Source organism: Diaporthe batatas, assembly GCF_019321695.1.
Source record: "Diaporthe batatas strain CRI 302-4 chromosome Unknown Contig00019, whole genome shotgun sequence".
NCBI classification, from domain to species: Eukaryota; Fungi; Ascomycota; class Sordariomycetes; order Diaporthales; family Diaporthaceae; genus Diaporthe; species Diaporthe batatas.
This window is the reverse complement of record NW_025408566.1, coordinates 639,330-664,834: the sequence shown is the minus strand read 5'-3', so window position 1 is coordinate 664,834 and position 25,505 is coordinate 639,330. Positions and strand designations below refer to the sequence as shown.

The window sequence follows — 25,505 nt, the reverse complement described above, 5'->3', positions numbered from 1 at the left end:
TCCCTTGGCCTCTCCATCCTGATCCCTGCAACACGCTGTTGTTCACCTGGGCACTCAGGCCGTGTCATTCTCATGGAACACCAACGCCCTGACCTCAATGCTCTCCCGAGCAGGAACATCCTCCCTGTCAGTGTCCGGATCCACAAATGCCGTGTGCGGCACCCGCCTTGCTCGCCCGTCCGTCTTGGAATCAAAGCACTTGATAAGCAGCACCTCCTCCGGGGTCAAGCCACTCTTGTAATACCACCGATGCGCCTCATTATACTTCACCGAGAGCGTCTCGCCCCTGCGCGGCCTCGGTTTAGTATATATCAGACCAATGGGGACGAGATCGGAGTCAGGCACGGAATGGGCGTCCGCGACGGCAAGAGGGTCTCGGAGCACAGTCGAGATGGGTCGCCACACGTTGATGATCTGCATCCGGCCCTTGAGCAGCCGGCCGGACTCATCCGGGAGGTGGTGCGGGACTCTCGAGAGCGAGGCGGAGTAAGATTGGTCTATGTGCACCCGCTGGACCGGCCCTCTCAGGCTGCGGGATGCTGTGTCGCCGCCGCCGTAGGGCAGCTGGCGGCGGATGGTGTGGTCAAATATAAAGACTCGGGTTGCTCCGGTCCTAGATAAGAGTAATTCATCAGTCGACCAAAGGTCTCAATGTGTGTCTCATGGGCACTTACACGTCCTTGAGGAGCTGCTCGGTCTCCTTGTAGTACCCTTGCTTGATCTGCTCGTCATCAAGGAAGTCTTTCTCATTGGCAACGTGCCCATGGAACTGGAATCCATTTCTGTCGAGAGAGTAGTCATTTTGGTGCCCACTGACGTCTCTGACAGTCACAGAGTGGCTTTCGAATGCTCTGTTAAAAGTCTCAGGCCTGTCGACATAAGTAGGTTGAGGAGGAGACCCATCCTCATTCTCTTTGTGGTAATTCAAGATTGTTTTGACGTCATGAGGCTTCAAAGATGTTGGCTTCGATATGCTGCCGAGCTGGGTCTGGAGTTTGTCCTGGTCGTCAGACCCGAGCCCGATGTTTGTGTGTATCTGTTGGATCGCCGTGGCTGCCATATTCACCTGGCCTTTCTAATATTCGGAATAGTGCTATTGAGTGTGTAGTATTTGACGGTCTCTGCTATGTCTAGCTTTCATCTGTTGCAGGCGGACCATAACTCTTAAAATACACCTCCCGGCGACTTTTGAGAATCGGGCCGTGTCTGGCTGACACTACCCCAGTTCTCCACAGGAGCACGCAATATATTCTATCATCAAGATTGATAATAATACCCTACACCGGTCAGCTTTGGAGATGTCTGACTCCAAGACTCTCCTCCACAGTCACATGCAATCCCGGCGGAGTGATTAGAAATACAAGCCCCGCGTATCCCTAATACGCCCAGCCCGCGCGCCGCAGTCCGTCCAGTGAGACATGACGGGAAGCTGCCAACAGTCCAGCTGACAAATTCAGCTTGACTCACTGGAGTGCTCCTGGTACCAAGAAAGGGAAGGGTCAGCTGGTCACATTCAATCCAGCATACGTGTAAAAAGTTTAAGTACTGCATATGTAGCTCTCTTCATCCAACGGTTTCTAGGTACCTAGGTAGTGAGTCCTCCATGTGTACTTAATGCGGTCTTCACGTCGTTACCTCTGTTGATCAAGATGCTTCAAATGTTTCCCAGGGTTGCTAAGGCAAAATTCGATTGATAAATACAAAAGCATTATATGGTGGTGTCCTCTTATCTAAAAGCACCACCAACAACTTCTCCAAAGAGACTCATTAATAGGGGAGCAATGAGATGATTACTCGATAAAACTATCACACACTTCTCCTTCACCACATAAGAACCTAGATTTGAGGAAGTAGGTATAAAGGAAGTCATTATTAAAATTTTACCTTTTTTCTAAAAAAGAATTACAAATAACTTGTCTAAGAATTAGTCGCTATATTTAAAAATGGCAAGGGACAGATTTTAGGAAGAATCTGGGATATGGCCAGCATCCAAACCCTGTCTATTTTCTATTCTATGGATTATATCCAGCAATGTCCAGTCTTAACGAGTGACTATAGTGCACCGCCACTTTCAACTACCACCATATCATCAAAATACCTCTCATCACACATCTGCCCAGAGCACTGAAGTCCTGCATGCAGTGCCCTAGTTCCTAGTCGGTCAGCTCTGCTACCTGCTATTGGATGTGAAATTAAGCGGAGCCGTTGAGAGCATTCTGGATCTCCTGGATGTCCTCGTTGGAGAGGTTCTGGAATAGCATGGAGTCTGTGCCCTGAGGGACCGGGTTGCCAACGTTGAACTCGCCAGTGATGACAGTGGCAAGGGTCATGCAGGCAGGAGGCATCCCCTCGGCCACCCAGGTGGGCGGCATGAACGCCGAAAACGGATGCTTTGGCGGCGCAAAGGCGTACTGCTGCGAGCCTCCCAAGGCCATCGTGCCCCGCGGCGACGACGACCCATTTGGGGGTAAGCAGAACAAGGAGTTTCAGTTCCTCCTCGAGGGCTACAGGGAGAACCCCACGTGTCCTGCCACCATTCTGAACCCGTCCGAGGGCAGCATGTTCGGCCACACAACCGTTGCATTGCATCTCGTGGCCCATGCCAGTGGTGTAGTGCTGTCCGCCTGTGCCAGATCCTGCGGCGACGGGATGGCCCTCTGGACAAAGTCTCGCATGCGGAACCCCCAGACATCGCACAGCATGTAGGCAGCGATTGAAGGACTCTGAACGACCCTCGATTTGACGTCAACGGGGGCGCCACCATCGACGAGAGTTCTCGCGAGATCGGCCACCTCCGCTTCGAGATCCGGCTCCTGAACTGCTGGCCACGATGCTAAGGCGTGAAGGGCGGTCCATCCCTCGTCTGTCACGGCACCGGCACTGGGACCGGCACCATTCTGAAGCAGAAAGTTGGCCGTCATGCACATGTCATGCGTGGTCTTGCCCGCCGTCGGAGACAGGGCGCAGAGGAGAGGTGTCCATCCGTTGCTGCTGGTGGCGTTGGCATTCAGGCCGGCTTTCAACAGGAATTCCACCGTGGCCTCCTGCCCTCCTGCTGCAGCGTAGTGCAGTAGTGATTCCCCGTGAGAGTTTCGTGCTTGCATGATCTCGGCTTTGGGCGTGTGGCAGTGCGAAAGTAAGAGTTGTAGCTGCTCATAAGTTCCCGTCTTTGCGGCGGCGTGAAGCGGTGTCTCCCCTGCTTCGTCTGGGAGCTCGGGAAGCGCGCCGTGCAGAAGAAGAAGCTCAGCAGCAGTATTGTCAGGGCCTTCGCGACTGAGTGGACTGAATACGAGGTGAAGAGTCGTCTTGCCTCGAGCGTCTGGCCGATTGGGGCTTGCCCCCTTTTCTAGGAGGCCTCTGAGGCCTCCGATGCATTCAGGGGAGAGCACTGTGGTGTGAATGAGGGGCTGGCGAGACCGGCAGTCCTCGCTGTTTGGGTCCCCGCCTGCGTCGATGAGACGGGCGACCACTTGCCGTTGGCGTGTTGTGTCTGCAACAGTTGGCCCTGGTTCTGTTTCGTACTCGGGGAGACTCATCCTCTTCCCGGCCGCCCTTTTCAGAGCATCTTGAATAATTTCCTGCCCGTATGTAGCGCCGGGGTGGCCTAGGAGAACTTCCACAACGTCGTTGCACCAGACCGATGCTGCGTCAAGTAGCGCTCTGTCCTTCTCTTCATTGTCCCAGCCGTTCCACACGTCGAGGAAGTAGGCAGTGAGATCCGCATGATTATTCCTCGAAGCCACCTGTAGACAGTCAGGGCCAGGTCGGCCTCTATTTTTGGGAATGAAGCGTCCGTCAGGGCCGACTCGTTCCCAAAATAGACGTGCCATCTCGAGTCTGCCGTACTGCGAAGCGGACAGGAGTGGTGTGAAGCGGGGGTCCTCCTTGTCACGCGTACTGGGGTCCACGCCAGCGTCTAGCATCATCTGAACAGCAGCATCGTCGGCGTGGGAGAGGGCCCAGTGTAGGGCCCTGCCGATGTCATTGTCGGGGTCGATATCGGGACTCCATGCTTGTAGAATGTGTGCCAAGTATTGCCGATCTCCTGTCTTGTTTCCGTGGCTTAAGTACGGTTCCACAACCTCATAGTAGTGGTCTAATGAAGACATTGTGGTAATAGGGTCAAGGTAAGGAGTGCGGAAGGAACAAGAGTGGCCGTGAGGATGGCTTTTAATGTATCATTCAAGCTCAGTGGCGACATGCGCGGGGTCCTGCGCAGGCGAGTGTGAGCGCATGCGCGTATGTGGCCCCCACTGGTTGCCTAAGTAGTTATCCAACATTATGCTTATAAAAGGACTAAACTTATTTAGCAACTTCCCCCTACATTAAGGTGTTGAAAGTAAGCATTGGGTGCGTCGCCCGCCGGCAAAGGAGTGTGGATTGATAATTTATTCATGTTATGGGGGAGAAAAGCCCCCCCCCTCCAAAAAAAAAAGACCAGAGACGGCCTCCGTTTAAACACCCAGCCGTCAGCCTATCGCACCTTCCTGCCCACACACCCACAGTGTCTTCTATAAGTTATAATAGTGAGTAGTGTAGGATAGAGAGAATTAGTGTGAGATACCTATGAAAGTGGATATAGTTAGCCGCTAAACTAATCCCACTTGCTTACTACCCGGGGGTCAGACCTTCGGTTGCCCCCTACGCCGAAAGGCGTAGGGGGTGCCAAAACCCCCACACAGCCAAAACCCCCACACATTCAAAAAATCCAACTTTTAGTACAAAAACACACCAAAAGCCAAACTTTTTCAATAACAATCCACCACCCATACTATAACAAAACTATATATATCTAATTTAGTAAAAAAGAGGCTATATTAACTATTCTAATTTAAAATTAAATAAAAAAATATACAATCCCTATTAAAATTAAACTAATAACCTTCTATAAAATATATAAATTATAAAATAATAATTAAATTAAATATAAACACTCTATTAACTAAACTAAAAAATTATTAACTACTATCCTACTTATATACTCTAAAGAATTTTAATAAACCTATATAAATAATAATAATAAAAATATATTAAATTAATTTATTAATATACCAAATAATAATCTATACCTTTAATAATCTCACTCCTTTCTATTAAACTAAATATATTATTATTAAAGCTATTACTATAATTAAATTTAACTAAACTACCCTATAAGTAAAGTATTTAAAATATTTCCTTTTACTTAATATAAAAACTATTTATTAACTCTAAATCCTATTAAATTAATAATTAATTTAAACTAATAATAAAATAAAGTAGTTTAATCTCTATTATAATTTAATAAAATATAATTATTACTTAAAAGCTTTAATTTATTTATACTATCTAAATATAAAAATATATCCTTAAATTAAATAAATATTTATAATTAAAATTATTTTTAATTATTAAAAATAATTTTATAAAGCTTCTATTAAACTAATTAATCCTAATTATTCTATTATTTTATAAAATAATTAATTTTAAGCTATTCTTTCCTTATAATTAACTTCCTATTATACTTATATTTAACTATCTTCTATTAATCTATATAAATTTTAAATATAATTTAAATATATACTAACTTAACTTTATTCTCTTAAATATATACTTAATTAATAATCCTTAATTAATACTTAATTTATTAAATATTCTCCTTTTATTTAATAAACACTACCCTAATAATAAGTTTACTATATTAAATTAATATAATAATATTCCCTTTTAATTTATATTCCTTTTAAATAAACCTTTACTTATTATAATAATATTTAAAAGTAACTATTTAATTAATATTAAACTATATAAATTAATTCTTATAAATAATAAATTTTAATACTATTAATAAAATAATTAATAATCTCTTTTAAATATTATTATTAAAAAAATAATTATAATATATAATTATATATTATAATATATAAACTCCTTATCTTTTATATACTTTTAATTAATTAAATAATAAATTTAAATATTTTAATATAAAAACTTCTTACTTTTAATTAATAACTCTTTAATTATAACCTCTTATTAAAATAACTAAAAACTAATTCTTTTAAAATTATATATTATATAACTAAATTTAAAAGCTAATTTAATTATTAAATTAAATACTTTATAAATAAAATCCTTTTATAATACTATATATTAGTCTTTATATACTATATTCTATAATATATTTAAATACTTCCTCTTTAAATATTAAAAATACTCACATTTATAAATTATAACTTATATATTAAATATAATAATAAAAATAAAAGAATATTAAACCTATAAATATATATAATTATATCTATATTATAATAAATAGTAAAACTATTAAGAAAGAGTATTTATTAAATAGAGCTATTAAAAACCTACTTTTATTAATTATCTTTAATAAATCCTTATTATCTTTCTAATTAAAATAAATAAAATAATTAATTTTAAACTACTCTTTAAAAGTAACTTTATATTACTTAAAATATATATAATACTTAAAAATAATAATTAAAATAATAAAATTAATTAAATATAATATTACTATTTAAAAACTTTATCTTTAACTAATTAAATATAATATTCTTATATAAATTTTATACTTTAATAAAATTATAATTAAACTAAACTTTAAATATATAATATATAAATATAACCTTATTAATAATATTATTATAATTTATTAAAAGTATTAATTTATAGTTATTTAAATTATTAACTTTAAAGTTTATAACTAATTAAATATAAATAATAATAATAATTAAACACTTTTAAAACTTTTTATTATATTATTATATTTATTATTATTTTAAATACTTAAAAAATAAATTAATATATAAATTTAACCTACTTAATATAATTAAAAAGAAATTTATATTACTAAATAAAACTTTATAGCCCTTATAAGCTAATTTAATAAGCTTAATATAAACTTTCTACAATTTTAAATATTAAAAAAATTAAAAAAATATCTCTAATAAATAATTACTCTCTTAAACTATAAAGAAGGTTAACTTATTTAACAACTATAAATACTATTAAACTAAAACTATTATTATAAAGAAATTAAATATACTTAACTATAATATCCTCCTCCTATAATAATAAAATATATAAATAACTATTAAGTTATAATAATAATATTAAATATTTTATTATATTATATAATTAAATATATATATTAAAAGTTAAAAGGAAATTAATAGGTTTTAATAAAAAACTTATATAAAGGTCTTTTATAACTTTTTTAACTTAAAGTTAAAAATATATAAAATAGTTTTAAATATATATCTAATAGAAGTACAATATTCCTAAACAATATAAAGTACCTTCCACTCCTTCTTAACCTTATCCTCACCCTAATAAAATTATAAATACTTAAAAACCACCTTAATAATAGCTAGACTACTTATATTAACTTAAAGTAATTAATAGAATATACTCCAACAATAACTAATATAAAGCATAAATCTATACACTAGAGCCAACAAATACTATAAATAACTAATCTTAAAGCTAAAAATATATAAAAATAACCTCTAATTACCTAAATAAAACTATTAATATAATATACTTAAATATATAGTTATAAATAATAGATTTTATAGTTAAAATCCAACTTTTAGTATATTTTTACACTAAAAGTTAGAATTTTTAAATATACAGGGGTTTTAACCGTGCGGGGGTTTTAGCACCCACTACGCCAGCAGTGGGTTCCTCGGAGCGAGAGCGAACCCACGGGTACTATCTTAGACTGGAGCCCTTCTCCTCAATCAAGATTATATTGTCGCCCTCGAGTCCGCCCATAGCCCACCAGGTCAAAGTTCCGGGTCAAGTCTGTGGTCTTAGCCCTGCAAGTTGCATAGTAATTTTATTCAGTGGCCCGTTCATCACTTCCTCTCCAGCTCTTCAACTGTGTTTCTTCCTCATTCCATCCGAAGCCGACCCACGCTCAGCCTCCTGCACTACTGACTTCTCCTGCATTCCATGGTGACCTTCCTCAGCATCATCGTCAACCTCGTAGAGCGCGGGAAATCGCGCGACGTCCCGGCGCAGTAGATACTTGTTAGCGTACCATGGCGCCTTCTTTGCATAATACTGCGCGTGGTCACGGTTGCGGACGGCAAAAACGCTATCCAGCTCCTCAAGCGTGAGACTCTTAGTTTCGGGAAGGAAGAAATACGCGACCACGAAGCCGAAGACGTTCCACCCGGCGTACCAGAGGAAGGCCCCAGTGGCCGTGAAGCTTTCCATCATCATCGGCCACGTGAAGCTGATGATGAAGTTGAAGCCCCACGTTACGGCGGTGGCACTGCTCATTCCGATATCCTAAAAACTGACGTTAGCTCTGCTGCGGATCCTAAAGTACAGATTATTCCGACGCTGGGAATAAACGGAAGATGTAAATGCGTGACGAAAAAAATGTGGTGACTTGCCCGAATATGCAGCGGGAACGCCTCGGCACAATAAGTGAACGGTACTGGACCAGCTCCGGGCGAGTAGACAGCTGCAAAAAGGTAAATTCCGGTTGCGACACAGGCCAGCTGTCCAGTCCCTGCGGGGATATAAAAACTGAATGCTGTAAAGATCAAAGAGAGTGCCATCAACGGGAACGTGACCAGCAATAGGTTCCTGCGGCCGAATGTGTCGATCGTGTAGAAGGCGGGGAGTGCAAACAACCAATTGATCAGGCCCATTCCCATACTTGTAAGCAACGCCTCGTTTCTTTCAAAGCCGGCCTGTTCGAAGATCGCAGTGGAATAATACATACTTGGGCCTTTGTTAGCGCACATTTTGGGTGTCCTCGGGCGATACAATAGCTTACACGACATTGATCCCGCAGAACTGTTGCATGAACATGACGAAGTACGAGAAAGTGGCTGCCCGTCTGTTCCTACGAACCGTGAAGAACTCCTTCCAGCTATGGCCGCTCCTCGCTTTGGTCTCGACCTCAAGGAGCTTGTGCGCGTAGTACATGTCTCGCGTGGCTTGGATCGTGTGGCGACGCAGCCGCTGGACCGAGCGGAACGCCTTCGTATATTTGCCTTTCTCCATGTACCAGCGCGGGCTTTCGGGGCAGAAATAGACCTGTGCAACGTATACGCGGTTTAAGCAAAGTCCGCCGAAACACTGCGAGGAATCTCAGGGGTTAGCCTTACCTGTAGCATCACGATCAAGGGTGGGACGGAGGTGCTTGCCAGCATCCACCGCCATTGCGTGTTAGCACCAAGGAAGTCAGTGTTGCTAAAGGCCACCGAGACGATGAGACCCAGTGCGATTCCAAAAGCTACCACATGTTAGCAATACGAGGGTTTCTGCTCGTGAAAATCAGGGGGGCAAACACACCTGTCCACATCTGCCACATCATGGTCAAAGCACCACGAATAGCTTTTGGTGCACATTCCGCCGAGTATACTGATGTATAAAATTAGTATTTGTATTCTTGATCTGTTTTAATTTGGTCTGCCTCGTACCTGGTGTCGTGCTGCTCTTTGCGCCAACAGCAAGGCCGAGACCGAAGCGCGCAATCAAGAGATTGTACCAACTAGTTTGTAGTGATTAGTTGAGGAAATTTTAATTGAGAATGTGTGAGGACTCACGAGTCTGCTGCTGCCATCCAGAATCCGGTCACAACGGAGAAGAAACATGAGATAAAGATTGTGCCACGACGGCCCGTCCATTTGTTCAGAAATGGTGAGGTCCAGCACCCGAAAAGCGCAGAGAAAGCATAAGGCGCACCGTTCAGGAGCCCTGTACACATGTTAGAGAATCTTTCTCAATGGGACGCTGGGGAGTCGCGGACCTTGTATCTTCGTGTCCGTGATGTTGAAAGTGGCATAGTAGTATTCCTATTATCATAGATTAACTCTGTGCTCTGGATCCGACAACATCTGTCTGCGCGTACCTGGGCACCATTGACAGCGGTTTGGTCCATACCGTGCTATGTTTGTTAGCCAAAGGTATCAGTATATCAGGGGATGGGTTACATATCTGCACTATCGCCGAACCAGCACATAGCAGTCCAAGGAAGTAAAGCATGAAAGGCTGGTCCCAGCGATGGGTGACTTCTTTCCTGAGCGCAGCCTTCTCGTCTTCTGACAATTCGGCGATTTTCTCAAAACCATCAGGGGTATTGCTGACTTGGGCGACCAAGGCCCCTTTGCGAAAAGAATCGCGGTGCTCGCTCAGATCGTATTTCTCTGTGAAGGCGTCCACGTCTGCCATGAGCTGGCTATGAGAAAACCCCAGAAGCGGATTGCGCAACAGGGCGGCTGTAGAGATCTGGGCGGCCTTGTCTGAAGGGCCTTCATCACTCCCGGAAGTGCGCGTGCCCTCATTGATTCCCTTGTCCTCCGCTGGGGGAGACTCGATATCAACGTTAGCTGGAGGCATTGTAATGCACCAAGGATGGTTAACATGCAAAAGTTGACTAAGCCTGCAATCTGTGCGGAGCCCTTCTAGGGAAGTGATGTTGATTCGTGGGAAGAAAAAAAAAGGACGAGAGGAGATATGTGATCAGACCTCGCTCAAGAAGGCGAACGGTGTTTTTAAAGGTTGTGTGTCTGGGGCAATGGCTTTCACTAGATGGCCAACCAACAGACATATTGTGGGTCCGAAAAGATCATGGACGTCTGCTCGGTCCGATGACATTGACGTAACAGCGCTGGGCTATTCAATAGCCCCGTAAGCATACTCAAGAAGACTTGGGGGAGTGGAGCTCCCAAGAAATCAGAAGTCTGGAGATGCACAGGGGCACATGTGTGCGGTGGTCGGGCTGAGCACCTACGTGCAGCACGCAGTATCTGCCCAGCTGCACACAGTACAGTAGATTCGAAGATGATGTAGGGTACGAAATGGGTCTCTGAAAAGGCAACCTACCGTGAAAAGTCGTCTTGTAACGAAGGGCGGTTTGAATTCTTCCGTGCTCCCACAATAATTACACCCGTTTCCACGGACTTGGTGAGCTGGTATGCATCGCAGTGTTTGTCTGGAGGTCAAAATGAGTGCCCACTTCCCACTAGAATCATAAGAACTCTTAGTCTGAGATAATTTTGACCTTTCGTCCCCAGAAGGGCGGTGACAGACGAGTTGACAATCCTGTTTGTGGTTGAGGCAATGCTTCCATCCAAAGCCTTCCGCTTGGCCAATGCAGTCGGCATCGATCGATGCTGAAGGAAGCGTGGGAATGCTTGGAACAGTCCCAGCTAAAGATACACAGGACATAAGACCACCTTGCATGCATCTCATCCGAATGGGAACAGATGCAGCTATGAATGCACATGTAGCCTCCACTCTGCTCATGTACCTAGGTAGCGTGGCTAAACTATTGACATGTCGAAGCCACCCATTTTCTCCTTGCCAGCAAAATGACTCGACAAGGGAATGAAGAGGAATACAGCGAGATAAAATTTCCACTGGCCACTTGGAAAAAAGGTGTCCACCAAGGTTTGTTTACCATCCAACCCTTGAAATGCGGCCAAGGAGATACGGGCAGTACTCGGCTGATGATCGGCAGCGCGGCCAAGCGGGACGCGTCTCGGCGGCAACTTCTCCGTCACTGAGGATTGGAGTTGGCTGGGCGAGTCGACGCTCTCATCACAAAAACATCGGCAGAGTCAGGTCTCGGCGCTTGGCGCGGCGCGCGGCAAGCGGCACACACGAGGCTTGGGTGCTCACAAAGCCCAGAAAGTCATCCGTGAATTCCGTCATCTACCCTAGAGTCTTGCAAGTCGTCCACTCCCCCGAACTGGTCAGATTTGCTTATCCAGCTATGACTTCATACCAAGCCTTGCTCACCAAGGTCTCTCCCACCAGCCACTGTACGTAGTTACCTAGGTACTCATGTGGTTTCGCTTCTATTCCTTATACGTCCGAGGACATACACGGCGGCTTCATACGGTGGTAAACGCACAAAAAACCAGCGTTGAACAAAAACATACAATGTCGATAACAGTGGGAGAAACACGGTAGATCTTGGCATCCTTGATGATGAGAAACACAGGCCAGTACTTGTCATGGCGTGGTGTTGTAACACCACATGAGTGTTGTCAAGACTCCCTCCTAGCTGCCCACCGTGGTATCTGCCTATGAGAAAGACCTGCTCACAATGACAGATGATCGGTACAAAATCAAAGAGCTGGTTAGAACACGCCCAGCCACGTACGGAACTTCTGGTCCATGGCAACGACCGATCAAGACAATAAAAGCAGCCGGTACGCAAGTGTCAGGCAGTAGTAACTCTCATATATACTGACGCGTGGGAACATGCAGCTGGCCTTCGAGGCACTAGAAGCAGGAAGCTTCTGAATGTCAAAATCAATCAGAATAAACACTTTTCGGAACATTTACTGTATAACCTGGGCCTGGTGGATCGCCGTAGCCTCATCCACTCCTAGAACCCGTGGACAGCGGCTGGGTAGCGGCCCTGAGGGGTCCGGTGCTGAGGAAAAGGGCACCAGTGTTGTTGGGACAACAAAAGCCACTAATTAGGCACATGCCATAGTCTTCTACTCAAATTATCACTAAAAAGGCTTACTTAGAGGCTCTCACTAGCGCTGTAGGCTTATTAGATAGTATCTTTAAGTGCCTATCCCTTAACTCCCTACCTAGGTGCATGTAAGTCTTAAGTGTTTACTACTATATAAAGGCGCTATATATATTTTATACTACTTTTATAGAAGGCTATCTTATAGACTATTTTAAATAATAAGTATAATTATATAAATTTAATATAATTAGGTAGTTTTAATAGGAATAAAACTTATACTTTTTATATATATACCTATTATTACAATACTTTTTAAAAAGTTTTTAAAAATAATTATTAAACTATTCTTTTAATTATTAAAATATCTTTTTTAACTTTAAAGTAATACTTTATACCTTTTAATTATTTCCTTATTAATACTTTTTAATAATAACTATAAAGTATATTAATATCTTTCTTTAAGATTAGATTTTCTTTAAAATTAAAGGGTCCTTTAAAGACCTTCTCTTTCTTTAAAAGACCCCCTTTTCCTTTTTAAAAGTTTTAAAAGTTCCTTCTTTTAAAAGGGGAAGGAACTTAACTAAAGCTATCTAGGTAAGTAAAGTAAGTAGAGGGCTAGTTAAAGGTTTATTATAAAGAGGAAGACTACTAAAAGAATGGAAAAGGAATTCTCTCTTAACTAGTTTTTATACTAAAGTAAAAGCTTAATATTAAGGAATCTAAAGATTAAACTTTTTAAGACCTAATTTTTTCCCTAAAAACCTCCTTCTTACTTAGAGATTATTAAGGAAGGAAGGAACTATTAGTAGTTATAGCTGTTGCTAGACTGTAATAGGGTGGAGACGATTTTTAAAAACCCCTAGGGGTGCAGTACGGTAGGTATGTAGGTAAATAAGTACGTCAGCGGGCTGCCCCCCGCTTTGACCGTTGTACCATGAAACATGTCTAGACTAGATCATTTGTACCATAGGTAGGTTGAAACCCCGAAGCACCAAGTCATCGATCCTGAAGATGTGCGTCACCTTCCCGGAAGCAACTAGCTGTCAGGCACCCGGCAAATTTGTCTTTCCACCTCCCATCCACAGTCCCACGTATTACCAGCTCAAGATCAGGGACGTCCGAATGCTTTTTCCCATCGATCAGCGCGTCGATTTCCTCGAGCGTCTTGCCCCGGACTTCAACCCAGTACCATGCGATGAATGCGAACATGCCGATATTCCAAGCCCCGTTAATGATGTAAAGCTTCCAACCGATAATCTCCAGCGCGAAAAGAAATGCGAAGTTGCCCCAAATGCCTGTCACACAGATCACAAAGCTGAACATACTCATGCCCCAGGCACGAATGCTGAAGTTTAACATCTCAGCGGGTATGAGGAACAGAATGGGGATCCAACCGAAACCGAAACATGCGGTGAAGACGAAAATCATAGCCACTGATGCGTAAATACCAGGCTGGTAGTCTGTTTCCCCATAGGTCTTCGTCAAGGCACCGATTATGAACAAGCTGACGGTGAGCCCACCCGTTGAGACCAAAGCCGCCGACTTGGCTCCCAGCCTATCTGTATAGAAGCTGCCCATGATGGAAACGATCAGCGTGCAGCAGTTCAGACCCAAGTTGATGAGGAGCTGCTGTTTCGGGTCGGTAAGTCCGGCATGGTCCAGCACTTTCCCGATCTCGTAGGTCACAAGTGTATTTCCCATTACCATGGAGAACAGCGCACAGGTGCCGGTGATGATCAGCCTCTTTCTCGTGCCCCTATTCTTAAACATTCGGGTCCAAGGCATCGGGTTCCTCTCGTAATGGATCGTATCTACGATCTCGATGAATTGCAGTCGAACACGCTCGTCCTCCTCGTCACCGCCGGCGTTGATGCGCGCGAGCACAGTCAGCGCATCGTTGCCTCGGCCAACATCTACCAGCCATCTCGGGCTCTCGGGCATCCACGGGAGAAGTGCGATACACGCGATGCCCCAAGCGCCTTGGAGCAGGCTAGGCAGTCGCCACGCCCATGAGCCCTCGATCTGGGCCGTCCCGTACGTCACACCGGCGGCGGTCAGGGCTCCGACATAGAAGAGGTCGTCGAACAAGCCGAGGCCCCAGGCTCGCTGGTCCCAGGGGAGCGTCTCGGCGAGGTAGGCAGGGGCCGTGATGGCAGATGCCGTGGTGCCAAAGCCGATAATGATGCGCGCCGTACAGAACATGGCGATATCCTGTGCCGCTGCCTGTACAGCGGCCGCGGTGATGGTGATAACTGCAGCCCAGAAGAGGGCGACACGTCGGCCGTATTTGTCTGTGATCCAGCCCCAGAACAAGCAAGCGATGCACCCGCCGATATAGATGGTTGCGACATTGAGGGAACGTGTAGCAGTGGTCAACTGGAAGTAGTCTGTATACTGAGACATGATATTAAGGCCGCCCATCATCGCACCGTCATATCCTTGGGTCTGCGGAGGAGATCAGTTTGGTTTCAGACGGCACGCTCGTGCAACCTTAAAATTTCGCAAACGGCGCCATGGCATCTCTAGCCCGTGGAGGCTCACTTACTGCCGCCGTGATCACACAGCATGCGAGAAGGATGAATGTGTTGCCAGTTGCCGTTTTCGGGTACCATATTGGGGCATGAAACGGTAAAATACTACCCTGCCCGGCTTGACAGCCGATCGTCGGTGAGTCCACCATATTGGGAAACAACTGGGAATGAAGGGCATGCTCGGCCGAGAAGATCTTCCTCGCAGGAGAAGCCCACCAGCTACATAGGCACGAGTAGGTCGGGAGCGAAAATGCTCCGCCTTCGCCTACGTACAGAAGTCGCCACTGTTTCTTATAAAGCCCAAGGGCCTATTGCTATATCTTCCACCCAATGAAACTAGGCAAGGTAGCAATGACAGCGCACAGGGCAAAAGTCCCGAGAGTTTGATACCTAGGTAGCCAGCAGTCGGGTAGCTCGCCTAAGCCAATCTGAGATCTAGGCCGTGCAGATGCTCTGTTCGAGATCCAATATCACCACCCCGAAATTAATGGATGTGGCGAAACAAGCAGAGCCAAGATCGATTCCGAACATCTGTTTTTTCATGCCAAGGTGGGTCTAATCTGAGAGGGAGCGGAAAATTCTGGAAGAGTGCCTTTTTCAAGTCATCATTTGAAGGTTTGGCCGAGGAAGTCAAAACTCCCAGCCTCTGCATGTTCATCAATCATCCAGACTCTGCCGACATGTCATGGTTCCCTCGTCAAATCAAGTTCTATCAGAAGCAGGTCATGACTCGACAGAGCTGAACGCTGTTGCATCGCAAAGGGAGAGAGCGACGTCCGTCGATACAACCTTGTACGTACTATGTATTTGTTAGACTAGCCTGCTCGATTCTCTTAACCTATCATACCCAAGTAACTAGGTACCCTGGCCTGCTGTTGGCTTCGTACACCTCCACAGGGGTAATAAACGTTGTTTGGTGACCTCCCCACCGAAAGTCGCTTTTACTAGAAAGTTCGCCGAAGCGTGACCTGGTGGGTCCAGCCAACCAATAGCAAAAGATACAAGCTCAAACAACGTTTATTACCCCTGTGGAGGTGTAATGTTCCTCGGATCTTGCCAGGACACGTTCCCATGTATATTTTTTATTCACCAAAGTTCAGCTTAGCGTCCACGCTGATTGATGGCCAGACACACAGATCAGACCTATCATCTGTGTCGGTCTAAAATTAAGTCGTACAACATTAACTAACATCTGATCTTTGTCAAGCAGGGACTCTTTACCACTCGTGTAATATTATCTCCACAGATGTGCTCCTTGGGCTCTCATTTGCACCAGGACTCCTAATGCGTGGAGCCTGGAGACTAATAAATGGGATCGCAGCGCCGAAATGCCCTAATGAGTAGTGTCTTGACGTAGACCATTCACCCAAACCCAGTAACTACTACAGTACATTTGGTCCTAGCTACAGTTGGAATGGAGTGATATATGGACTGCAAGTGATACCAGACTGTGCGCCTACAGGTATCCCATGTTGTCATCTCGTGGATCCGTGTTCCTGGGTGTCTACATCTCATGACATCGATGAAGCCAAGTCTTTCTCCACAGCCGTCATCACCCGTTCTGCATTCTCCAAATAAGCTAACGCAGGCCGGCTTTTGACGCTAGGCTTGACTTCACCAAGACGACGCTTCCAGAATCCCCATCTCTCAGTACTTAGCCCTGGCATACCAGTCCACAGTTCATGACCACAGTATGCTCTCTTCTCTGCCTCACTAATATCTTCATTTAGCAAGGTCTCAACAAGAAGCTCTGGCCCTGCTTGAATGATCCACTCGCTAGCAACGGCGATCTTGCAATCATTTTCGTGTGAGTTAGGGCCAAGCTTCGTTTCCAAGCCCTCTCTCAACTGCCAAATAGCAAAGTTGTACCATCTTGTTGTCCCAAACAAACGAGCACAGTAGGAATTGAGGTTAAGCCACTCATCAGGAGTCAGGACCTCATCCTCGTTATGTCCGTCTTCCGTAGTGAATCCTGTACATGTGTATTAGAAAAGGATCTGTGATTCGGGGATGATATACTGCATGAAGACACCGCCGACGGCTTCGAGACAGCATTTAATTATACGGATTAAGAATGAAGGCACCCATCAGGAATGATGGAGAGTCTGGCTATGCTAATAACTTACCAATCCAGCCGTCCCTCATTTTCATGCCCAGTGCGCTTGGCCATCCATCACGCCATGCCTCCTCCGGTGAGATCTGAATCAGTTTGACAGTATGAACAAGTAGTTCCTGACCAATATGTCGACTTGGAACTTGCTGCGCAATACGCATAAAGAGCGAACACAGCTTCCCCAGAAAGAATGCATGCTCATTCTTATTCGCCGCCAGGGGTAAAATTATTTTGATTTCGGAAACCAGCGTTTGTGCTGCTTGCTGTACCGATACTGGCGAGGATGGCTGAGAAAGAGAATTCAGGCCGGCCTCAAAGGCGTCAACAATTTGTTCGGGCTCGTCGGCGGTAAATATTGGAAGGCGATCTCTAACAGTCTCTAGATCCGGTTGATCGTGGAAATAGCCGGTCTGAGTTAACTTTCGGATAGGGATTGCCATGACGGTTGAAGAACGGGGGTGAAAGAAAATGGAGAGTTAAGGAATTGTCAAGTGTAAGGGTGTGTAGGTGTCATCTAAGAGATATTTATCCCTGGTGCCCGCGAGTGGCGACCTGTTGGTGTGGGGGTTTTGTACTGTTCTAAATTGCTGCTGCCTAATAATTAATAAGTACCTAGGTGCCTAAGCAGTCTTCCAACTAATATTACAGGTCTAATGTAGAGCCTATCAACTATACTCTAAGTTTTTATTTTTACTTATAAATATACTATTTACTATAATAACAGATGTAATTTATTAATATCAGGGGATTCACGACCTGAAAAAGCCTGCTTGGCACGAAAGACGACGTCCATCGCTCATCACTGGTTGGTCTCACGATGAGCATCCGGCTGGCCCAGGCTTCGCAAGACAGGCTAATAAGGTCGTGTTGCCCACTCGAGGTGTCGCTAGCCTCAAAGTATGAGAGCTCTAGTTGGTTGCCAGACGCCCCCAACCGGTTGTAGAAGAGGTCCTTCGATAGGTCGAAGAGACCGCGGACCATGCGGCGCTGTACCCGGAGTACGAAGACAGGGAAGCTGTTGGCCATACCGTAGTACAAAGCTGACATCATGTGCTGTGGTGCAAGGGGGTTGATACTGTGTGGTTGCCCAGTAGTCTTATAGCGTGCACCAGCAGATAACGTCGCGGGTACTAGCTGCTTCGGAACCCCCTGCAAGGACAATACGACGGTCCATACGCCATAGCTGGAGAGTCTCAGCGACTGTAGCAGGACCTGCCTCGTCTAGGAAGAACTCGTTTGCAGTCTTTGTGAATTTTCGGACAAGTGGACTAGCGCCCACGTGGGTGGTGGAGAAGATGGCAGATCCTTTCCAGTAGATCTGCACCAGGAGTGCGTTGACGAGACCGCCCAGACTCTTGCCAGCCAGGGTGGCTCGAACAGACTCGTCCTGCAACTGCTTGTTTGGGTTATCAGTGCCATGGTCCATATCTTTGTCGTCCTCATCACCGTCATCGATGAAGTCGTTCGGGTTGGTATCGCCCTGGGGGGCTTCCCCAGAGGCTTGGGCAGCCAGCCCCTCCTCGATCAGGTTGATTATCTCTTGGACCAAAGGTAAGCGGCGCACCTGCATCAGGATCTCTCTACCGCAGGGAAAGTTGTCGATCTTGCCCAGGACAAAGAGGATGGCTGCAGCAGCACTCCCCTCTCTACACCACTTGGCGACATCTGTGTCGCTAGTCTCCGTGAACGAGGTGTAATGCGGGTCTGCTTCCCACTCGTCCTTGCCATGCTGTGAGCGCATAAACCCAAGCACAATGGCAGTCTCGACGTGCGGGGGATAATGGTGTATTGCAAGGAACTTGAAGTGGTGCTTGCATTGAACCCCGTCGAGGATGGTGAGGTACCGGTCATAGAAGACAGTAGTGGCTGCAATGGTTGGCGCTTGACAGGCGATCTTTCGATTTACAAAGGTCCGGGCGACAGAAAGGTGGCAATGAAATATGTCTTGCCTGTACCCGGAGGACCGAACATCAATAGTATACCACATGGTACGGACGAAGAGAACGCCCGGAACCTCTCCCTGGTATCAGTGTCAGGGATCATCTGCAAAAAGCGTCCCTTTTCACCAGGTGAGAGATGGGTCCAGAAGTCAACCTCTGAGTCCGGGACAGGCACAGACCGACCCAGTAGAAAGCCCTTCGTCAGTGGGCAAGTTGGGTCCCCTTGGCGCTTGATCTGGAGGCCATTGGCGGACCTTACCATCTCCAATAAAGGGTACTCCAAGCTTTCTGGGCTCTTCTCGATGCAATCGCCAATGTGGTCGCGAGGATCATTTGACACAAGATCTGACCAGCCAGCCTCAGAGGTCGTATCTCCGTCGTTCCGCGTGGCCCAGGTTGTTAACTTGGCCGATGTTCTTTTTCGTGCCAAACAGGCTGCGCTGGGCCGTGACTGTCCTGGTATTACCAAAGCAGAGATGACACAATTCCTGAAGGAGACATTCACCACGTGGACCAGCGACCGTTCCCACCAGAAGCCTGATGCCAATTCTATTACCACAGGTATGCACGACAAGACAATTGCTGTTGGTCGCCTTGACAAGGACCTCCCAACTGAGAAGGAGCTGGCGGAGGAGACAAAGCGCCGAGGCCTGTCCGCTACCTAGGTAAGCTGGTGAAGAGTCGCGCATACAAGCACCTACGCTCTACTCTGCTTGTGCAGACCGCAAACGTGCACCGTCGAGCTGGCGCCCAGGTCGGAATGAGGGCGTCTATCAAGAACGATACGCAGGTAAGTAATGTACATCTCGTGTTACCTTCTAAGGTCCCTATGCTTACATTCTGTAGGTCAAGTACGTTCACTTTGTGGATGAGCAAGGCAGGTTTCTGCCACTGATCTTCGACATGACCTGGTTCCCAGGTTATAATGAGCGCCGTGCCTCTTTTGAGGCGTTTGCCGCATTTGACAACTTTGAGCATGACAAGGTGAACAAATACAAACTCCGTGTCGCAATGTTCATTGCGCGCAATCGAATTACTAGCTGGGGAAATGGCTTCCTCCCCACCTTCCGCCCAATCAACGAGCCATTTGAATCCTTGACCCCCCTGAGCAAGATTCGCTCAAAGGCGGCTGGAATCCAGGGTGCCGCCATGAGTGCGGCCTACCAAGACCTCGTGGCCACTCCTGGCTACACTCTATACCCGGGAATCCCGACAGAGGATGTCCCCGTTCGGGCCGCCCCCGCCGACGGTGATGACGAGAGCGACGCCGACGGTGTTGACGAGCGCAACGCCGACGGTGTTGAAGAGGGGATGTGAACAGGAGATACCTTTCAATGTACCTAGGTAGATTCTTCTGCTCTCAATCCAGTCCGAATTTGTATTTCAGACATTATTGTCAGTAGAACAATCATGAGCTGTGAAGAGGCGGGATTATCCATATTATTGTAATTGGTGAAAAGGTTATTCCCCGCTCCAAATTGATGGTTTGACGATACATTTGCGACTCTCTTGAACAGCCATGCACAGATTCCTTGACCCATCCAAATTTGGCCCAGTCCAAATCGTCTGAGCCGCGGTAAGAGCAAAATAGACAGTGTCCTACACCGGGCAGCGCAGTGATGTATAAAGTGTCCGGATTCGTGTACCCTGGACTGCATGTCTCGTAACAATACGGGTCATCCACAAAGCATCCTTTGATGACGGAGAGTATCCCACAAACTTCGAGCTCACACAAGCCAAGCCCGGTCGTGAATGGCGGAAGATTCGTGTTTCAAAACAAAACATCCGCATGCCAAGGGAAGCTCCTGACGATCAAAGCTCGGCGGCGCCTTACTCAAGGTGCGGCCCTGTCCTCCAAAAGGCAATTTGGCCTGCATCGCCGGATTCGGCGGATCCCTTACCTGGGATGAACACAAGATTCACGATCAGCGACTGGGATGCGGCACTGATATGAACTCTAATGGAGACTCCTGCAATAACGAAGAAACTCTTGGTCCGAGGGGCGGGCACATCATGGATAGCTCCAGCATGCCTGGTTCGTTTATGGTTTGTTGCACGTGCAGTCTGTCGCCGTATGATGCTGCAATAAAAGAATATGAGGACAACCTGGCGCATCAGTAAACAGCGTTCTTCGTCACATCATGCCCTCGCTGTGCTGAGCCTCCCTTTCAAGCCACGCCAATCATACATATACCCGCCATGACGAGATTCTCCAAGATCGCTGCAGTGTCGGTGCTGGCCACCACGGCATACGCTCAGTGCGGCTCGGCGCCAGACGCCACTGTTGACGGGACAGAGGGCAGATACACGGCCACGGTTGGTGGGTCAGAGGTTTACTCCGGCAGTGACTACTACACTGCTATCACTACTTCCCTGGATGGAATATCGAGTGGTCAGACGGTTTCAATTCTAGCTTCTGGAAATATAGGTTCCAACACGATCAGCATTGACAGTGGCAAGACCTTTGAAGGCTGCGGGACTATTACCGCCTCCATCGCCAATGGAAAGGGGGCTATCGAGAGTTTGAACACCAAAGATGTCTCCATTCCGTACCTCAGTCTCACAGGAGAGGTTTACTTTGGCCTGCATTTCTATGGAACAACCGGCCTGACTCTGGGTGAAATCGATATGCAGCTTACTGCTGGAATTGGTATCCGATTCGACCGGGACGAGGCTGCCAACTCCAATGTGAAAATGGGCACCATCACCGTCACTGGAGCTAGCGTACGTCGCTTCACACTGTCCCTTCTGGCTTCTGAGGTTGTCTTGAATGATTGCTAACATCATGAACAGTCCCACGCAGTCGAGACTTGGAACATCGACGGCCTCACAATTGACAGTGTGATAGCCAAGGACGTTGGCGAGTGCGGTCTCCTCCTCCAGAAGACAACGAACGCTCGGGTTGGCCTCGTTCAAGGAGACAACGCTGGCTCCGGAACCGGTTACGCCACTCTGAGATTCGCGAACCAGAACGGCATGCTGAGCGACGGCAACTACGAGACCAACGTGGTCATCGACCGGGTTGTCTCGAGAGGTGGCGGCCGTGGGATATTTTGCGTTTCAGAGTCTGGCGGCGCGGAAATTGGCACCGTTGAGCTTTCGAACAACGAGAACAATGCCATCCTCATTGAGAACTGCTACAACGTGGCTATCAAGGGCGGCACTGTCCAGGGAGGTGGCGAGGTCCGCCTCGCAGCCCGTGACGAGTTTGCCATCACCCGCGATATCAGTCTCACCCTTGAGGTCAACGACAACTCGGTCAGGGAGTCTCCTTGCTCTGAGAACCCTACTTTCAGCATCACCGGTGACGCAACGCTGGATGTGTGCTAAGCGCATGGCTCGAGTAATGTTTAGCGGAGCGGTGCTGGGCAGCGTCTCAGATTCCTTTTCTAAAGATAGATGTTGCCAACTATTTTAAACAGTGTGTATATAAATCTATTGCTGTGTCCAACTCTTTTGCATAAACCTTTACTTGGTAATAGGAGTCCCAGACAAAGGGACGTGTTGACCTCGTCTCATTAATGCCGTTCCAAGTCTGGCGTCACCAACACACCCTACCATCACTGCTGTTCCTGTGTAGAGCAAATAACCAGGGCGCGCATTTACGGATGACGAGACATAATTCACTATCAGCTTCACTGGACCCAGGAACGATTGTGGATTAACTCGACGGACTGCCATGTGCGAGGCGTGAAATAACGTTCAGTGTTTATGTGGATGTGGGTCTCAACATCACATGAAACTTGAACGTTATACCATTTTATTCTCTGATGTATGCGACGAGCAAAAGCTCGTGATCCGTGAGAAAACTACCGGTACTGGTCGAACTAAGAGATCTTCCGTATCCAACGGCATTGGACATGTCACCGGGGGAAGAATCTAGATGTACTGTGTAATTCGCATGCCAAGCTGATTTTGCCAAGGATCTACATACCCTAAACTCCGTGGTGGGGACCTCGGGACTGCGTTATCGTGCAGCGGAACTCGCCGAGAGCACAACCTCATCTCGGCACGTTGAGGACGTGTTTATCGGGTTCGCAAGACCCACAACTTGACGATTGCTCCATGGACCAACAGGAAACAGCCTCGACTTCACACCAAGCACGCTCGAGCCTTTCCGCGCAGAAGAGTCCTCGGATCACAGGCGCCACCCAGCGTGGTGAGACTGCCGGCGATGCGGCGGGGGAACGGCCTTATCGGTCGCACCTCCGGCCGGCCTGCCAGGCATGCAGGCGGCGCAAGTCTCGCTGCAAGGTTGACGAGGGGGAGGAGAGAGGATGCATCATGTGCCGAGTGCATGGGACAAAGTGCGAGTTCCCAAGCACAACCTCAAAGACATCGACACAGCCGCGGAGAACTGCTGCGCCTCGCAAAAGGACCGAGCCGGCGGCGGCCCAGAAGTCCCGTGCAGGACCGCGATCCGGCCGAGCATCCTCGGAGACAGCAAGGCAGATTAGATCTCTAGATGAGCTACCTGACCCCCGGCCAGCACTGGCTCCCCAGGCCCAGACGGCCTCGTTGCGTTCGCATGGTCTGGCACGGGTGGGAGACAACAACGATGGCGCCGTCCAGCGTGCGACGACCCTCATCGCCGGCCTGGGGAGTCCCGAGGAGGAAGAGAGCCCACACATCCTCGGCCCCGTCGTGACGAGCGACACCCAGATCCTGGCGGAATACCTGCGCGCCGACCCCCACCACGGCGCAGGCCGGCGCCTGGCGCGGATCGTGAGGCCCGGCCGCGGTGGAGGCGGAGGCGGCGGCAGGGGCGGGGGTGGAGCAGCGGCCGGCCAGGGCAGCAGCTCCGTCATGTTCGCCAGGGTCCGCAGGCGGCCGATGGGCCAGACGCCGAACCAGTCGGTGGCATCGGGCAAATGCCTCATCATCGAGAGGATCATCGAGCCCTTTGGAGACGAGCTGATCGACACGTACTTCCGCAGGGCCAACGCGTGCTTCCCGCTGCTGGACGAGGGCTCGTTCCGGGACCAGTTCCGCCGGCAGCCGGCGCACATCTCATCTGCACTGCTGGCAAGCGTCTACGCCCACGCCCTGACCTTTTGGTCACAGCCACGCCGGGCGGCCGGGCGCCACTGCCCAGACAGCAGGTTTGTGTGGAACCAGGCCACCGACGCGCTGTACTCGGAGCTGCAGCTCTGCCCGGGCATGTCGACGGTGGTTGCGGTGCTGCTGGACGTTGGAGGCCGCCCGTCGACTTCCCTGATAGGCAACGGGGTCTTGATCGGGTCCGCGGTTTCGATAGCCCACGGCCTGGGCCTGCACCGTGACCCGAGCGACTGGGACATCTCCGAGCCGGAGAAGACGATCCGGGTACAGATATGGTGGGCTCTCCTGGTCCATGACAGGTGGTTCAGCCTCGCGTACGGGACGCCTCCGCACATTCAGGGGCAATTCCACGATGCCCCGAGGCCGAGGGCAGATGGCGGTGGGAACACAGTCTTCCTGGCGCTCGTCAGCCTGAGCGAAGTACTGGATGCGTTCCTAGTACACATCTACGCCCTCAAGCCGGACAGCCAAGGCACATCCGAGTTTGACCCGGGGGCTGCCCTGAGGCGATGGGAAGGGTCTCTCATCGGTGACATGCGCCGGCTCATCATCCAAGGCAGAGACCTCAGTGCCCCAGGGGCGAGTAACCTCCGCTTGTCGTATCTGTTCGTGCGGCTCCTCCAGCGGCGAATGGAACTGGACAGCAACACAGACAAAGGCCAGCACGCAGCCACGGATAACCTGTCAGCCCGCTACATTCACCTGCGCGAGGCTGCAGAAGACATCGTACGCCTGGCCCAGGCACTCCGAGCACCGCAGCTCAACGATTTCTGGCTTCCCACTGCCGCATTCATCTTCACCTCCACCATTGCCTTCCTGCTGCGAGTTGCCCTTGAGACGGAGAAGACAGGCAGCGGGCTTGGCGGGAGCGTCTCGCTGAGCCTCGCAAACGACCTGCTGGCTGCCTTGAAGGGCCATCAGCAGAACTTCGGGTGGGACCTGGGCGACGCTTGCATCGCCCAATATGCCGACGTCGTCGAGGAGCTGCGAAAGGCGACCCCGGTGGCTAGTAACGCTGGCCAAGGTGAGCAGGACACAGCTGTGTCCCTGGTAGACTGGCAAGACTTTGATATGTCAGGCTTGCCTGATGTCGACGAGTTGTTTCCGAATCTGTGGGACATGTTTGACAGTAACTATTAAGGGCATATCTGTACAGGTGCATGTGACTTGTTACAGTCCATCTACCGAAACCACCCATGCTGACTGGTGCTCGCAAGCTTATCCTGAGGTGAAAATGTGACTTGGACACCGGGACCTGAATGAACACACATGTTACATACCTGGTAACCAGAATGACATCTGAACCTCACCCAGCAATATTGTGCCCTGAACGCATTATCCGGACGCCCAGGTGCCACGACTCGGGCTGCCAATCATGACATGAATGAAGAGCAGAAACGTGGTTAATA

General features: G+C 47.7%; 9 protein-coding genes across 9 annotated transcripts; 3 read left to right on the top strand and 6 right to left on the bottom strand.

Annotated features, from left to right (window-relative positions):
- Window positions 1-54: 54 nt before the first annotated feature.
- KVR01_012344 (uncharacterized protein) lies at window positions 55-1,060 on the bottom strand (the record flags this gene model as incomplete). The annotated part of the gene is made up of 2 exons (XM_044790270.1): window positions 55-613; window positions 675-1,060. 2 exons carry the CDS (start codon window positions 1,058-1,060, stop codon window positions 55-57), a joined length of 945 nt encoding a protein of 314 aa, XP_044638532.1.
- A 1,132-nt stretch (window positions 1,061-2,192) lies between these two features.
- Window positions 2,193-4,109, bottom strand: KVR01_012485 (uncharacterized protein; the record flags this gene model as incomplete). Its single annotated transcript, XM_044790794.1, has 2 exons — window positions 2,193-2,414; window positions 2,523-4,109. 2 exons carry the CDS (start codon window positions 4,107-4,109, stop codon window positions 2,193-2,195), a joined length of 1,809 nt encoding a protein of 602 aa, XP_044638673.1.
- Window positions 4,110-7,872: 3,763 nt separating this feature from the next.
- On the bottom strand, window positions 7,873-10,356 carry KVR01_012486 (uncharacterized protein; the record flags this gene model as incomplete). The annotated part of the gene is made up of 8 exons (XM_044788843.1): window positions 7,873-8,292; window positions 8,400-8,733; window positions 8,789-9,051; window positions 9,123-9,156; window positions 9,306-9,378; window positions 9,438-9,508; window positions 9,564-9,714; window positions 9,951-10,356. 8 exons carry the CDS (start codon window positions 10,354-10,356, stop codon window positions 7,873-7,875), a joined length of 1,752 nt encoding a protein of 583 aa, XP_044638674.1.
- Window positions 10,357-13,447: 3,091 nt separating this feature from the next.
- On the bottom strand, window positions 13,448-14,875 carry KVR01_012509 (uncharacterized protein; the record flags this gene model as incomplete). Its single annotated transcript, XM_044787706.1, has 2 exons — window positions 13,448-14,212; window positions 14,726-14,875. 2 exons carry the CDS (start codon window positions 14,873-14,875, stop codon window positions 13,448-13,450), a joined length of 915 nt encoding a protein of 304 aa, XP_044638697.1.
- Window positions 14,876-16,493: 1,618 nt separating this feature from the next.
- Window positions 16,494-17,535, bottom strand: KVR01_012491 (uncharacterized protein; the record flags this gene model as incomplete). The annotated part of the gene is made up of 2 exons (XM_044790569.1): window positions 16,494-16,954; window positions 17,109-17,535. The coding sequence occupies 2 exons, from the start codon at window positions 17,533-17,535 to the stop codon at window positions 16,494-16,496; spliced, it is 888 nt and encodes a 295-aa protein (XP_044638679.1).
- A 656-nt stretch (window positions 17,536-18,191) lies between these two features.
- On the bottom strand, window positions 18,192-19,082 carry KVR01_012379 (uncharacterized protein; the record flags this gene model as incomplete). Its single annotated transcript, XM_044788282.1, has 1 exon — window positions 18,192-19,082. One exon carries the CDS (start codon window positions 19,080-19,082, stop codon window positions 18,192-18,194), a length of 891 nt encoding a protein of 296 aa, XP_044638567.1.
- Window positions 19,083-19,511: 429 nt separating this feature from the next.
- On the top strand, window positions 19,512-20,352 carry KVR01_012362 (uncharacterized protein; the record flags this gene model as incomplete). The annotated part of the gene is made up of 3 exons (XM_044781944.1): window positions 19,512-19,596; window positions 19,701-19,825; window positions 19,882-20,352. The coding sequence occupies 3 exons, from the start codon at window positions 19,512-19,514 to the stop codon at window positions 20,350-20,352; spliced, it is 681 nt and encodes a 226-aa protein (XP_044638550.1).
- An 882-nt stretch (window positions 20,353-21,234) lies between these two features.
- Window positions 21,235-22,365, top strand: KVR01_012312 (uncharacterized protein; the record flags this gene model as incomplete). The annotated part of the gene is made up of 2 exons (XM_044787176.1): window positions 21,235-21,759; window positions 21,829-22,365. 2 exons carry the CDS (start codon window positions 21,235-21,237, stop codon window positions 22,363-22,365), a joined length of 1,062 nt encoding a protein of 353 aa, XP_044638500.1.
- Window positions 22,366-23,088: 723 nt separating this feature from the next.
- On the top strand, window positions 23,089-25,486 carry KVR01_012350 (uncharacterized protein). The gene has a single exon (XM_044791508.1). The coding sequence runs from the start codon at window positions 23,101-23,103 to the stop codon at window positions 25,234-25,236; it is 2,136 nt and encodes a 711-aa protein (XP_044638538.1). The 5' UTR covers window positions 23,089-23,100; the 3' UTR covers window positions 25,237-25,486.
- Window positions 25,487-25,505: the final 19 nt, after the last annotated feature.